This window comes from Salvia miltiorrhiza, chromosome 4 (genome assembly GCF_028751815.1).
Source record: "Salvia miltiorrhiza cultivar Shanhuang (shh) chromosome 4, IMPLAD_Smil_shh, whole genome shotgun sequence".
Taxonomy (NCBI): domain Eukaryota; kingdom Viridiplantae; phylum Streptophyta; class Magnoliopsida; order Lamiales; family Lamiaceae; genus Salvia; species Salvia miltiorrhiza.
Window position 1 is genome coordinate 17,924,286 of NC_080390.1, and position 15,734 is coordinate 17,940,019.

The following is a 15,734-nucleotide window of genomic DNA, read 5'->3' on the forward strand; positions in this document are numbered from 1 at the left end:
TAAGCATGGCAACCGGCGAAAAGGTTTCATCATAATCTATACCCCATTCCTAGGTATAGCTTTTCACCACCAGTCTGGCATTAAAAGCCGCGACTTCGCCGTCCGACTCTCTTTTTCTCTTGTATACCCACATACTACCTATGGCCAAGAAGCCATCTGGTAATTCAGTTTTCTCGTATATATCCATAGCAGTCATGGATTCTATTTTAGAAACCATGGCGTCGTACCAAGTATCTGCATCAAAATCTTCCAACGCTTGTATAAAGTTGTCAGGGTCGATATCCTTTTGTTCATCAACAGGAAGAAGATCTGAAGATTCTCCCAAGAATATAAATTGATCGGGTTGGACGATAACCCTCCCACTACGACGAAGCGGTGGTGGTACAGCTGTGATAATGGTTTGTGCACTGTCCTGTGGTGCATTCACTTGGACACTTGGCTAGAGTGATGGAATCGCCTGTCCATTACCTTCGATTTCTTGAAGGACAATCTCGGACTTAGACTTGTGTTTATCTATGTAATCCTGTTCCAAGAATTGTGCGTTGGTGCTAACAACCATTTTTTGATCCTTAGGATTATAGAAATAACCATCTTTCGTTCCCTTAGGATATCCTACAAACAACATTACTTCGCATCTAGGCTCCAGTTTCTTAGCTTCCTTGTCTAGCACGTATGCAGGATAACCCCATATCTTTATATGATTCAAACTGGGCTGACGCCCAAACCATAACTCGACAGGTGTTTTAGGAACCGATTTGGACGACACTAGATTCAGCAAGTAAACCGTTGTTTCCAAGGCATATCTGTCACAGCCCACTATCCCAATGACGGGTTAACCGGGGTTATGACTTGGGGTGAACAATGTAAAATAGAATCTAAAGGGGGTTTGTTAAGTAATCAATATTAACAACAACAAACTAGTGATATATATATATATATAACCGCTTGGGTAGTTTACAAACGAGCTTGCCATAACGACTAGACCTCAAATGGAAATTAAACAAGCTGAAGTAGTGATAAGTTCAAGTAGAACTGATAAATAAGTCAGAGTGTTTGCAGCGGAAAAACGTGTGAGTTATGCATATGGAGATGCATACTCAAGGTTTCATTACATGACCATAAAAAGGAAATCCGCTCAACACCGATCCATTCCATCGCCTGCTCAACCTGCACATTTAGAAATACATGCAGGGCTGAGTATAAAAATACCCAGTGGTATAAGCCGAAAAAAATAACATACATACATATATAAATTGAACTGCCAATAGTAACACACAGGGGTTTTCTTGAATAGCCTGCGCTTACTAAAACATTTCTTTCATTTTCATAAAGTCAATCGGCCGATCATTTTCCTTCATATGATCCATATCTGTTCTTTTCTGTCACGCGCCGGGAAGGAGGCCTCCTTACCACGGACGCCAAGACCGGTCGCAAGCGACTCGCGGTCTCCATGAGTGTACACGTTAACCCTAGCTAGCGACCTTTGTCTAGCATAGGATCCCAATTGGATTTCATTTAAAGTTGGCGAACCAACACAGATAGGATACATATAAAAACATAAACATTTTTGGCAGTCAATCATTTCATAAACTTTTCATTTCATTTCATAAACATTTTCATTTTCATAATGGCATTGAACATATAAGCATTTCATAAAAGCTGAATAACGGTTAAAACTTGTCATGCACATATATTCGTATATGAGGCCTACGTCACGCAGGGGATCTCTATATACGTAGTAAAAGTAATGCCCACCTCAAACATTTTTAAGCTAGCGTGGAGTCGCTTCTTCTTCGACTTCACTTCCTGTCGCCCGGACCTTTATTGATGAAGAGTCGGTAAGTTCGCGAAGAAAATTGTCACAAGACAAAGTCTAATTCTACGTGTCTAGGGTATATTTTAGTGTTTTAGGGTTCTAGCATCCATAATTCGTTCCATTAGAGATAGTCAAAAACCATCATACCTCGTATAATCTCATTCAAACACATAGGCAACACTAACACATAAGGCACATAAGAATCACAATCAAACATCATCAAAACATGCTCTGATTTTACACTGGCTCAACTTCAAAATTTAATCTGTTCTGACTCCGAAGTCTCCTAGACTCGAGACTCATACCAAAAGAAAGATCTTCGTGTCTAGTTTCAAAAAAGTAGAGTCGAAACTCCAAGTGGTTTGAGAGATATGACGTTTTTACCACGATCTACCATGTTCGGCAGTTTTGAGCAATCGCAAACTTGGATTTTTGAAAAATAGTAAACGTTGTCAGACTGGGCTCAACTTTGGTGCATATTTAGCTAACACAATAAGGTTAATACCATAAAAGTTTGGAAAGCTAGATCACAGAGGAAGCCACTGAAATGAATGACTCTTTCCCCTGTTCTCTGAAATTCTCAGTAGTAATGTGCAGTTTAGGTATTGTATTTTAAAGAAATATCAAACAAAGTTGGAATGGCTTGAAAGTTTACCAGGGTACTCAAGACTTATGTAGAGACTTACTATAAAATTTTCAAAGCTATTAGACATCGACAAACCGTCGATCACAGTAGGTCAGTAAGCCTACGAAATTCTCCAATTTGTACTTAAAACTCATATATTTCAAAAACATTTCTAACCTGAGTATAACATCATAATTCTCAACAACAAACTCATACCAAAACTCATTTCATCACTTCTAATCATCAATCTAAACCATCACTTAACATTATAGCATGCTCAAGAACTCATATAACCACTCAATTTTCACTTTCTTTACGAACTTCAACTTTCCAACCCTAGTAATTTTCGAAATTTACCAGCTTGAATTAGGAGTTATTTTCATGCTTTGATCCTCCATTTACATGCTCACAAAGCTTAGATATAAGTAGATTCATGTGTTTAGAAGCTTACTTTTATGATTTGTGTAGAGAAAAGTATAACTCCACCTTCTTGATTCCTAGCTCGAACCTTCAACCCAGCTTTTGTTCTATGGATCTAAAAGTGTTTTCAGCTTGATTTAATCGGTGGTTATGGCATACAAGTTGCTTGTGAAGCTTTTTACTAACTCATCAATGGTATTGGGTGAAGACAGTTGAGAGAGAAGAGAGAGAAGAAAGAGGAAAGAGAGAGGAAAAGGACGTCTGTTATGAGGAATGAAAGAGAAGGGTGTTATTTATATAACCCCATTTACTTAGCCATCAAGTAATGGATAAATAACACATGTTTAATTATCCATTTGCATAAAATATCTTATCCGTTAACTATGTTTATCCACTTGCTTTGACTCCTCTCTCTCTCACGTCAGTTCCGCAGCAGAGCAGAGAAATGAAAATCTCGCCAGAGCAGAGGAATCAAAACTCGCCAGAGCAGAGGAATCAAAACTCGCCAGAGCAGAGGAATCAAAACTCGCCAGAGCAGAGGAATCAAACTCGGCAGAGCAGAGGAATCAAAACTCGCCAGAGCAGAGGAATCAAAACTCGGCAGAGCAGAGGAAACGCACTCCGCCAGAGGGATCGCACTCCGCCAGAGGAAATCCCACTCCGCCAGAGGAATCCCACTCCGCCAGAGGAATCGCACTCCGCCAGAGGAATCACACTCCGCCAGAGGAATCGCACTCCGCCAGGGGAATCACACTCCGCCAGAGGAATCGCACTCCGCCAGGGGAATCACACTCCGCCAGAGGAATCACACTCCGCCAGGGGAATCACACTCCGCCAGGGGAATCACACTCCGCCAGAGGAATCACACTCCGCCAGAGGAATCACACTCCGCCAGGGGAATCGCTCAACCCACTAATTAAACTTTATGCACTATAATGATAAAAATATTTTTAAATCTCAAACGGATTCAAATATTAATAAGAACTAAGCACATCAAAACACATGTATAATGATTAAAATACATCAGATAAATCAAACCAGTTTTATTATTAATGGATGCCGAACCCTACTTATTAATAATTAGGCCTTTAATCAGTGATTAAAAGCCAGGATATGACATACTATCCCCCTTAAAGAAATTTCGTCCCGAAATTTGTACCTCAGGGAATAATTCTGGGTACTTCTCCTTCATGCTAGACTCGAGTTCCCATGTCGCCTCTTCTTGATCATGGTGCTTCCAAAGGACTTTTACTAAGGGTATCGACTTATTCCTTAGTACCTGAAGTTTTCGATCTAGAATAGATTCGGGTCTCTCTTCATAGCTCATATCTGGGCTAAGAATAACGTCGTTCCTTTGGATCACGTGCTTTGGATCATAAACATATTTCCTCAACTGCGACACATGAAACACATTATGCACATTGCCAAGGTTTGGCGGCAACGCCAGCCTGTAAGCTACGGGGCCCACCCTTCCTAGGATCTCATAGGGTCCTATAAAACGGGGTCTAAGCTTACCCTTTACGCCAAATCTTGTAATCCCTTTAGAGGGAGAAACCTTCAAAAAGACTTTATCCCCACACTCAAACTGTAAGTCGGTTCGACGTTTGTCGGCATAAGACTTTTGTCTATCCTGGGCCTCTTTAATACGTTGTCAAATCTGACGGACGATTTCGATCATCTCGCCTACTGTATCTGGCCCCAAGATTCTTCTCTCGCCCACTTCATCCCAGTAAAGCGGCGATCTACATTTCTTCCCGTATAACGCCTCATAAGGTGCCATGGCGATAGTTGCTTGATAGCTGTTGTTGTAAGCGAATTCGATTAGTGGCAACACACGCTCCCAATCTTCTCCTCTGTCTAGTACGACAGTCCTTAACATATCTTCTAGCGTTTGAATTGTCCTTTCGGACTGACCGTCGGTCTGCGGGTGGAAAGCTGTGCTGAAATTCAGCCTTGTCCCTAATTCCTTTTGCAAGCTTATCCAGAATCTGGAGGTAAACTTAAAGTCTCTGTCGGACGTGATTGTCTTCGGCACCCCATGTAAACGCACGATCTCCTTGATATAGAGTTGGGCTAACTTATCTGATCCATACGTGATAGGGATAGGCAGAAAGTGTGCACTCTTCGTGAGTCTGTCAATAATGACCCATATCGCCGTGTTACCCCGTCTTGTTTTTGGCAATCCTGTAACAAAGTCCATTGCAATATCGTCCCACTTCCATTCTGGAATCTCCAAAGGTTGTAACTCACCGTAAGGTCGTTGGTGTAAAGCCTTTACTTGTTGGCAGATTAGGCACTTTTCAACGAATAAAGCCACATCTCGTTTCATTCCTTCCCACCAGAAATTCTCTTTTAGATCTTGATACATCTTAGTGCTTCCTGGGTGGGCAACATAAGGAGTGTCATGGGCTTCGCTCATGATCTTGTTTTTGAGTTCTTCATCATGAGGGATGCATATTCTCTTTTCAAAGAAAATAGCATTATCGACTTCTTCGTGATAGTTCTTGAGATTTCCTTCTCTTATGTTTACTCGTAAATTCTCCAACTTTTCATCTTTCCTCTGAGCTTCTACCACCATTTTCCTCAAATTCGGTATAATCGCGACCACCCCCGCTATTGTAGCAGGTGGTTTTATCACCTCTAATCTCATCCTATTAAAATCTCGTATGAGCTCTTCTTCCTTTGTAAGGATGTATCCCAGTTTCGATGGGACCTTGCGGCTCAACGCGTCGGCTACTACATTTGCCTTCCCTGGGTGATAATTTATACCACAATCATAGTCTTTCACTAATTCGAGCCATCTTCGCTGTCTCATGTTGAGATCCTTCTGCTCGAAAAAGTATTTTAGACTTTTGTGATCGGTGTAAATCTCACACCTGACACCATATAGATGATGTCTCCAGATTTTTAGTGCGTGCACTACCGCCGCTAGCTCCAGATCATGGGTCGGATAATTCAATTCGTGTGGCTGTTTAGCCCTATTTTGTGATGAATTTGTGGGTGTTTACGACTTATTTTGACTTTTATTTTGGTCCCTTTCACTCAAGAGTTGAATGATTTGAGCTTTTGTGCTAATTTTGTTGTCTCAGGATTTTGTGCTCACATTGATTGATATGTGAACAAAAGTAAAGTCAGAATTTAGTTGATTTGTCTGAAGAAGAATCGAAGTTCGTCTCGATACGAGTTCGTAGGCGAAAACGGATCTAAAATCCGACTTGAAACGAGGGAGAACGGACCAAAACAAAAACGCTGCGCATTGCAGTCTGCGAAGGGCATACACGGCGCCGCCGTGGGACGGCGGCCGCCGTCCCTGGGCGCGTTTTTTCCGTTTAAAAGACGAATTTTAGGGTTTTTCACCCCACTCTCGAACACAGCAGCCTCTAGGGCGATTTCCACTATTTTCCTTTGGTTTTTAGAGATTCTAAACATCAATATTCGTGCTCGGTTCATTGGATTGTCGTTGATTGATCGTTTCATTCCGTTGGATTTGTTTTACTCGGATCACTACGTTTGTAAGAACTCATTTGTTTCTCTTAGTTACTTTGAATCTTTGGTTATTTGAATCCTTTAGTTGATGCTTTTGATGAATGTGATGATTTTAGATTATTGTCGTTGAATCTTCATAAATTACGTGAATCGTTGTTTGGTTATTGTTGCCTACGTTTCCGCTCTTGTTGATGAATGTTTAGAGAATTCTTTCTTGGTGATTTAAGCTTTCTTTGCAATTGAATTGATGTTTGATTTAGTTTCATGCCTAGGTAATAATTATTCATTGATGGTTCATAAGTTGATGATCGTTTGGTTAGAGTGCTTCAATTGAAACCCTAGTTGATAATCTTCATGTCTAATACTTGTGTTCTTAGTTGTTCATGTCTCCTGCATTAGTTAATGTTTAGTACTTTTCTGTTTATGTCTTGGTGAGTAGAGTGCGAGATAGTGTCAGACCCAATTACCGATTAGAGTGTTTAGGTTTTATTTATGTACTTGTGAGTAGCACAATTGAAGCCCTGCTAAGTCTTCCTTGAGAGACGACTTGAGTCACCTTACCACCCTAGGACGACCTCGTGTAAATACGAGTCCATCCGCTAGGTGTTTTTGGATGAGTCAAATTTTGGCGCCGTTGCCGGGGAAGGCTTTAGGCATTTGGTTGTGCTACTTTGTTTTCCGTGTTTATTTTATTTTTATTTTTGCTCGGTTATTTTCTTTCTCCCACCGGTGCGTTTGATCTGTTTTGTTGAGTGTTGTGTTGCTAGGGAGTTAAAGTCTTAACAGGAATTTGGCATTCTACTTGACAACACTCACCGTGCACGCGAGGTGCTTGAAGCCTAGGAGAGGGTACCGAGTCTCTTTTATCTAGCGTTGGAGTTGAGAAGATGGCAGGAAGAAATTTGCAGTACATGGGGGATTTTACCCGGCCTGTCATAGAGGCCACGAACTCAGCTATTGTGCTCCCCACTGCAGTCAGGAATTACAACCTGAAGCCCAATGATTCAAGTTTGCTCCCCCTCTTCTATGGGCTGCCGAATGAAGATGCCCTGCAGTTTATCCGGGACTTCTGCACCCAAGTGCAAACTTTTCCACTGTTGGAGATCACAGATGATCAGCTGAAGCTTAAATGTTTCCAGTATGCACTTAAGGATCGGGCAAGGACTTGGCTTCTCTCCTTACCGCCTAGTTCTATCACTACTTGGGGAGAGGCCTGTGAGAAGTTTATGTTGAAGTTCTACCCAAATCACAAGACACGAGAGATTAGAACTCAAATCATGAACTTTGTTCAAGGAGTCGACGAGCCACTTCATGAGGCTTGGGAGAGATTCCAGGAGCTCCTCCGCCAGTGCCCGCAGCATCAGTTAACCCCAGTGATGTTGATGCAACTCTTTTATGACGGGTTGCTGCAGACTTCTCAATTTATGGTGGATAGCACGGCAGGAGGCAACATTGCCCGGAAGACAGCTGATGAACTCAAGGAGATCTTCAACACACTTGCCGTGAGTTCCCAACAAAAGTCGGTAAGAAGAAGGAGGGTTGAAGCTAATGCAGCAGATCCAAACAATGAGCTTCAGAAGCAAGTAGCGGACTTGATGAGGCAAGTACAGCACCTCAGGATGAACCAGGTGGAGGCTCCACCCGCTCACGCACCACCAGCAGAAGGTTGTGGCATATGTGGCGAGTATGGCCATGGAGCCAACGAGTGCCATAGGATGGGCGAGCGTACTTATGAAAGAGGAGTAGAAGTCTTTGCTGCACAAGGGTATTCAAGTAGGCAACTCCAGGGTCACATGCAAGGACACGGGCAGAGTTCTCAATACTGTCAATTCCAGCAGCCTATGGGTTATCAGAACCAGCAGCAGTTCTACCCACCTCAGCAGCACCAACCTCCAGGCCCCTTATTTGAGGATCAGATGCAAGCTTTCATGCAAGCTAGCAAACAGGCGATGGAGGCTCAGAGTGCTACCATCAAGCGCCTCGAGACTACAGTGGGGCAACTAACAGGAGCCTTGAATCAGCTGCAGCAAGAACAGCCAACTGGGAAGTTCCCAAACCAGGGCAAACAACCGCATCAAGCTCATGCCGTAGCGGTAGTCAAGGAAAATGCCCCAATAACCATGGGGAAATGGAGAAGCAAAACAGTGGAAGCAATCAAGGCTACCCAATGCCCCAGTGAGCCACTGCCACCTGTCACTGTTGCACCAGACCAACCACCACCCAAGCAAGGAGATCCAGGTAGCTTTATTTTTGATATTAGCTTAGGTGGGGTTGAAAAGGTTTTTGGAATGCTTGATCTGGGCGCGGCAGTGAATTTGATGCCACTTGATATTTTTGAGAAATTGGGTAATAAAGACCTGAAATGCACGAATATTAAGATAGAGCTAGCTGACGGCTCCATTAGCAGCCCACGAGGTCTTGTTGAGGATGTTGAGGTGGTTGTGAGGGGGATTAGGATCTTGGCTGATTTTGTTGTCCTGGATGTGGGAAAAGGGATTAGAGGCGAGAATGGGCATCTAGTGCTACTTGGCCGACCCTTTATGGCTACCACCCATACTCGCATCGATGTGGGTACGGGAACTGTAAGTATGGTAGGGGCAGGTAGAGCGGTAACATTCTCAGTTTTTGCTAAAAAACCTACTACCCCCACTCCCTTAATTCAAATCTGCTCTTATGTTGAAATATTTGATGCTTTGGATGAGGATTGTATTGTGCAGGACTTCCTTAATAAGCTACAGGAAGAGGACGAGATCGTGGAAGAATTTCTTGCTAACTTGCAAGATGAAAGTGAGATTGAGAGAGAATTCCTGGATAAGCTACAAGAGAAAGATGATAAAGAGCAAGGCCTTCTGTGTGCCTTGCTACTGGAAGAGAAGCTGGATGAGGTTGGGTCACTAAATTTCGTTGGATGTGTGGATAGAGGGCCATCCCAGGATATGAGCATGGAGCACTCATTTGGAGGACCCGCAGCTGCAATTCAAGAAGATGAGTTTACAAGGGCGTTAAGGCAGCTGGAGCTTCAATCGGATTTTGGTTAAGGGACCTTCTTAGTCGGGCTGGCGACTTAAAAACTAGCGCTGCATGGGAGGCAACCCATGTTTTCTTGCTTTTTCTGGTTTCGTTTTTCTGTCGTTTTGTTTGTGTGGTGTTTTGTTGCATCTGTTGTTCGGTGCAGGTTGTTGCGTTGGAGACTGCTTGTTCTTTGGATGAGAGAGAGGCAGACATCGTGGGACACTACAGACTCACCACTGGATCGGTATTTAGGGAAGTTTCCTCCTTCACCCCTCTTTTTGTTTACACTGAGGACAGTGCCAGAGTTTAAGTGTGGGGAGGGGGGTGTTTGTTGGTAGTTGTGAATCCTGTGGGTGTCTTCTTGCTTTGTTCTTGGGCTTTCTTGTGTGGGGCGAATGGTCCCCTTGTCTTGATTTCTTGTTTGTTTTTTAGTGCACCTCGCATGTTGATGGTGGTTCACTAGCGATTCTGGTTTGTGTTTTGAGTGGTTTGTTGTCCTTGTTCTTTGTGATTGAGTTGTTCCCAATTTGGTGTAAGTAGTTTAATGTTTGGATGCAACACCCTGATGAGCAACTCTTGATGTGATTTGTCCAATAGAGGCTAGGGGGAGTGTTTTCATTGCAATTTCCTAATATCTTTCTCTGAGTTGAAATGTTTGGTTGGTTCTTGAGTTTTTGATAGCTCTGGGTCTCTGCTCCTCTAATGGCATCATTATGAGCATGGGAAACCACGCGAGAATATTTTGGATCACCTCCAAAAGTGTCAATCTCGTGAATTACGGCCCATCTATTAAGAGCGAAAAATAACTTGACCCCAAAAAAAAAGAGAAGTGGAATGTGAAAAAAAAATGAAAGAATGTGAAAAAGGAACAAGATATGATTATAAAGGAAATTGCATTAGGAAATTCACCCCTAGCGGAGAATTGGGTCTGATCGGATTGAGTTGTATCACCTTGTTGTTGCATTATAAACCTTAAATTTGAACACCTGATTGGGGACATTGATATCTTGGAAGACTTGGATTGGTTGGTGTTTTGGCTTGGTGAGTAGAATCGCTTATGGATTTCCATTTGATGTTGTGACTGTTGCTTGAGGACAAGCAAGGATTTAAGTGTGGGGGGGTTGTTTAGCCCTATTTTGTGATGAATTTGTGGGTGTTTACGACTTATTTTGACTTTTATTTTGGTCCCTTTCACTCAAGAGTTGAATGATTTGAGCTTTTGTGCTAATTTTGTTGTCTCAGGATTTTGTGCTCACATTGATTGATATGTGAACAAAAGTAAAGTCAGAATTTAGTTGATTTGTCTGAAGAAGAATCGAAGTTCGTCTCGATACGAGTTCGTAGGCGAAAACGGATCTAAAATCCGACTTGAAACGAGGGAGAACGGACCAAAACAAAAACGCTGCGCATTGCAGTCTGCGAAGGGCATACACGGCGCCGCCGTGGGACGGCGGCCGCCGTCCCTGGGCGCGTTTTTTCCGTTTAAAAGACGAATTTTAGGGTTTTTCACCCCACTCTCGAACACAGCAGCCTCTAGGGCGATTTCCACTATTTTCCTTTGGTTTTTAGAGATTCTAAACATCAATATTCGTGCTCGGTTCATTGGATTGTCGTTGATTGATCGTTTCATTCCGTTGGATTTGTTTTACTCGGATCACTACGTTTGTAAGAACTCATTTGTTTCTCTTAGTTACTTTGAATCTTTGGTTATTTGAATCCTTTAGTTGATGCTTTTGATGAATGTTATGATTTTAGATTATTGTCGTTGAATCTTCATAAATTACGTGAATCGTTGTTTGGTTATTGTTGCCTACGTTTCCGCTCTTGTTGATGAATGTTTAGAGAATTCTTTCTTGGTGATTTAAGCTTTCTTTGCAATTGAATTGATGTTTGATTTAGTTTCATGCCTAGGTAATAATTATTCATTGATGGTTCATAAGTTGATGATCGTTTGGTTAGAGTGCTTCAATTGAAACCCTAGTTGATAATCTTCATGTCTAATACTTGTGTTCTTAGTTGTTCATGTCTCCTGCATTAGTTAATGTTTAGTACTTTTCTGTTTATGTCTTGGTGAGTAGAGTGCGAGATAGTGTCAGACCCAATTACCGATTAGAGTGTTTAGGTTTTATTTATGTACTTGTGAGTAGCACAATTGAAGCCCTGCTAAGTCTTCCTTGAGAGACGACTTGAGTCACCTTACCACCCTAGGACGACCTCGTGTAAATACGAGTCCATCCGCTAGGTGTTTTTGGATGAGTCAGTGGCCTAAGTTGCCGCGATGCATATGCAATCACTTTGCCTTCCTGCATCAAAACGCATCCTAGTCCATTCTTTGATGCATCCGTGTAGACCACATACTCCTTGTCTAGTTCCGGAATTGTTAGCACTGGCGCCGTAGTTAGCTTCTCTTTGAGCAGTTGAAAACTCTCTTCGCACTCGTTAGTCCAATTGTACTTAATTCCTTTCCTGAGCAACTGCGTCATCGGCCTTGCTATCTTGGAAAATCCCTCAATAAATCTTCGATAATAGCCAGCCAATCCCAAGAAACTTCTGATCTCGTTTGGGGTAGTTGGCGACCTCCACCCTTGTACTGCTTCCACTTTGGCGGGGTCCACCTTGATACCTTCTGAAGACACAATGTGTCCCAGAAATGTAACTTCTTTGAGCCAAAACTCACATTTGCTGAATTTGGCATAAAGGCATTCATCCCTTAGCGTTTGCAACGCAGTTCTCAGATGTTCCCTGTGTTCTTCTTCATTCCTGGAGTAGACGAGAATATCATCAATAAACACCACGACGAACTTATCCAAATAAGGATGAAATACTCTGTTCATGAGATCCATAAATACAGCTGGCGCGTTTGTTAGTCCGAACGGCACAACTACGAACTCGTAGTGACCATATCTTGTTCGGAATGCCGTTTTGGGTATATCTTCATCTCTAACCTTTAATTGATGATACCCAGACTTCAAATCGATTTTGGAGAAAACACTCGCGTCCTTGAGTTGGTCGAATAAATCATCGATTCTGGGTAATGGATACTTGTTCTTAAGCGTTAGCTTGTTCAGCTCTCGATAATCGATGCACAACCTCAAGGTGCCATCTTTCTTCTTGACAAACAGCACCAGCGCTCCCCATGGGAACACACTAGGCCTGATGAAGCCTAGGTCCAGCAACTCTTGTAATTGGATCTTCAACTCCTCCAATTCCTTCGGAGCCATTCTGTACGGTGCTTTTGATACTGGCGCCGCTCCTGGCTCTAGATCGATGGTGAATTCTACTTGTCTGTCAGGTGGTAAACCTGGCAAATTTTCTGGGAAAACATCTTGAAAATCCCGCACGATCTCTACATCTTCCATTGTCTTTTCGGTCTCAACTTCCCCGTTCAGGTATACGAGGAAGGCTTGGCAATCTTTCTTGTTCATCATCTTTCTTGCCTGTAAAGCTGAAATAATCGGCACTCTGTTTCTCCTGCATATTCCGTGGAAACTTAAAGCGTCCCTTCCTGGAAAGTGGAAAGCGATTCTCCGTTCTTGACACAATATCGTGGCATAGTTCTCCGCTAGCCAGTCCATCCCCAGGATTATATCAACGTCCTCCATTGATATGACGTGTAAGTTATTCGCTATAACCTTAAACAATCCTATGGTTAGCTCTAGGTTCGAGCAAGCATGTGTTACTACTGCCATCCCTCCTATTGGTGAAGAAATTCTCAAGTCCTGATTAGTCTTTTCAGGTTGGAGCTTTAAAGTTTTTACACATGCACTTGCAATAAAAGAATGCGAGGCACCTGTGTCGAACAGAAGTATAACAGGTGTGTCGAGTAATGTGCCCATACCTGCCAAATTCCCTTGGTTGTTTTCTTGCTTATTCTTGTGCAGGGCATAGGCTCTTGCTTGTGAAATTTGCGGTGGACGTGCCACATGTCGATGCTGTTGTTGTGGTGGTGGATAGAGTAGCTGTTTACCTTGAATAGCCCTGAGTGGTTGTACTTGGCCTGGCTGATTCGGCCCTCTCATTCCTCCCTGTGGTTTTCCTTGGCAGTCTCTGGCAAAATGGCCCTTCTGGCCACACTTAAAGCAGATATTGCTACCAGCCAAGCATATGCCGTGATGTGACTTGGAGCATTTGGGACACAAAGGTGCCCTGAGCTGGCCCTGATTGTTTCCAACTGATCCTGGATTGACTGGTCGTCCTTGCCACTGCCCTTGTGGCATCATATTTCCTTGCCATGGCCTCTTGTTATCTTGGTTGTTGTAGTAACCCCTATTATTGTTGTTGTTGCCTTCCCATTTTCTCTTCCCACGATCGTTGTTTCCCGGAGCTTGAGTCTGGGTTGAGCGGTCTTCAGGCATAGCTGCCTCAACATCCAGAGCTCTGCTAAGTGCCTCAGAGTGGGTGAGATTACCATGACTAGCAAGTGCCATCTTGATCTCGTGCCTAAGGCCTGAACGAAACTTCTCGGCCATCTTTTCATCAGTGTCGATCAAATGAGGGGCATAGCGAGACATGTCGCAGAATGCGCGATCGTATTCCTTCACGGACATCTTGTTTTGCTTTAGATTGAAAAACTCTATCTCCTTCTTCTTTCTGTAGCTCTTGGGGATGTATTTATCATAAATCTCCATCTTGAAGTCTTCCCAAGTCAGTTTTTCCAGTTATTCGGGGGTCATTGTCCTCTTCTTGGTTTCCCACCAAAAATCTGCCGACCCAGTGAGTTGGAATGCAACACAAGAGAGTCTCTCTTGGTCAGTGCAATGAAGAAAGTCGAAAATCCTTTCCATCGCCCTAATCCAGATTTCGACATCAGTCGGGTTGCCGGTCCCGTTGAATGTTGGCGGGCTCTGTTTAAGAAAAAGTTCTTCAACCCTTCGTGGGGGTTCATTTCCTGCACCCATGTTGTTTCTTGGGGCTCTTCTGGGAGGCATTGTGTGCTTCAAAGACCAAGACGATCATCAATAACTTCTGATGTGTAGTACAACGGTAACGATAATAATCTATAAGGGTCATACTATCATACTAATCAATTTGCAAAGTTATGGTTTGGGTGATATACTAGGTCAGTATACTAATACTTCTTAGTTTTATCCATCAAGGAAACATACTATAACAACTCAAAAGTTGAAAGGCTCAAAATCATTACATCAACAAGCAAGGTGTTGTAGAAACTGTTGAAACACATGGGTTTTCAACCCAAAAGACGTCTATTGAGATTTGGATCATGTGGACTGGCCAGGTCCAACATCATCACCTCCCAGTCACACGGGAAACATCGTCCCAAACTTAGAAAGACATGGACAACTATTCATAATATCTATCGTGTAGTAAAAGTCAATTTGATGTTCCATCGCATGTACACATTCAAACGTAGAGACTATGCTCAAACCCTTGATGCAGTGTTTGCCTTGAATTCGTCTTGTATTATCATTCTGTGCTTTTCCTTCAACGCGTACATGTCTTTTCATTCCTCTTTCATTCTTCTAAATCATTACCTTAAGAATCTAGATTGTAGAGATATCCTACTAATCTAGTAGTCTATGTTCTTTTAGAATAGTGATCATGCCACTTACAACAATCTATGTTTTCTGGGAAAGCATGTGTCAATTCTCTATCATTCTTCATATCATAACATCATAACTGCAATGATATGTCATGAAAGGCAAATCATTCAACATTTCATCACAGCATGCTCTTTACATAAACATATTCATAAAACATCTTAGAACAATAACATCTTTAAAACGTTGAACTATAGTTACCTTCTTTCCTTGATTGAGCACGATGCAATGGAGTGTTGAGCGGTGTCTTATGAACCCACGTATGTCTAGTGAATCAAACTAGACTTGGCTTTTAGAGTAAGGTTTCTAGGGCCAGAGCGAACGAACTGCTCTGATACCATTATGTCACAGCCCACTATCCCAATGACGGGTTAACCGGGGTTATGACTTGGGGTGAACAATGTAAAATAGAATCTAAAGGGGGTTTGTTAAGTAATCAATATTAATAACAACAAACTAGTGATATATATATATATATAACCGCTTGGGTAGTTTACAAACGAGCTTGCCATAACGACTAGACCTCAAATGGAAATTAAACAAGCTGAAGTAGTGATAAGTTCAAGTAGAACTGATAAATAAGTCAGAGTGTTTGCAGCGGAAAAACGTGTGAGTTATGCATATGGAGATGCATACTCAAGGTTTCATTACATGACCATAAAAAGGAAATCCGCTCAACACCGATCCGTTCCATCGCCTGCTCAACCTGCACATTTAGAAATACATGCAGGGCTGAGTATAAAAATACCCAGTGGCATAAGCCGAAAAAAATAACATACATACATATATAAATTGAACTGCCAATAGTAACACACAG

General features: G+C 42.4%; 1 protein-coding gene across 1 annotated transcript; it reads right to left on the reverse strand.

The window, feature by feature from the left end:
- Positions 1–7,961: 7,961 nt before the first annotated feature.
- LOC131023096 (uncharacterized mitochondrial protein AtMg00860-like) lies at positions 7,962–12,202 on the reverse strand. Its single transcript, XM_057952639.1, has 2 exons — positions 11,711–12,202; positions 7,962–8,186 (listed from the first exon to the last, which is right to left on the reverse strand). Exons 1-2 carry the CDS (start codon positions 12,200–12,202, stop codon positions 7,962–7,964), a joined length of 717 nt encoding a protein of 238 aa, XP_057808622.1.
- Positions 12,203–15,734: the final 3,532 nt, after the last annotated feature.

Coding starts and splice junctions, on each gene's coding strand:
- LOC131023096 (XM_057952639.1), bottom strand. CDS start 12,202: ATGGATCTCATGAACAGAGTATTTCATCCTTATTTGGATAAGTTCGTC. Junction 8,187..11,710: donor AACTAGACAAGGAGTATGTG/GTCTACACGGAT, acceptor GATAACCCATAG/GCTGCTGGAATTGACAGTAT.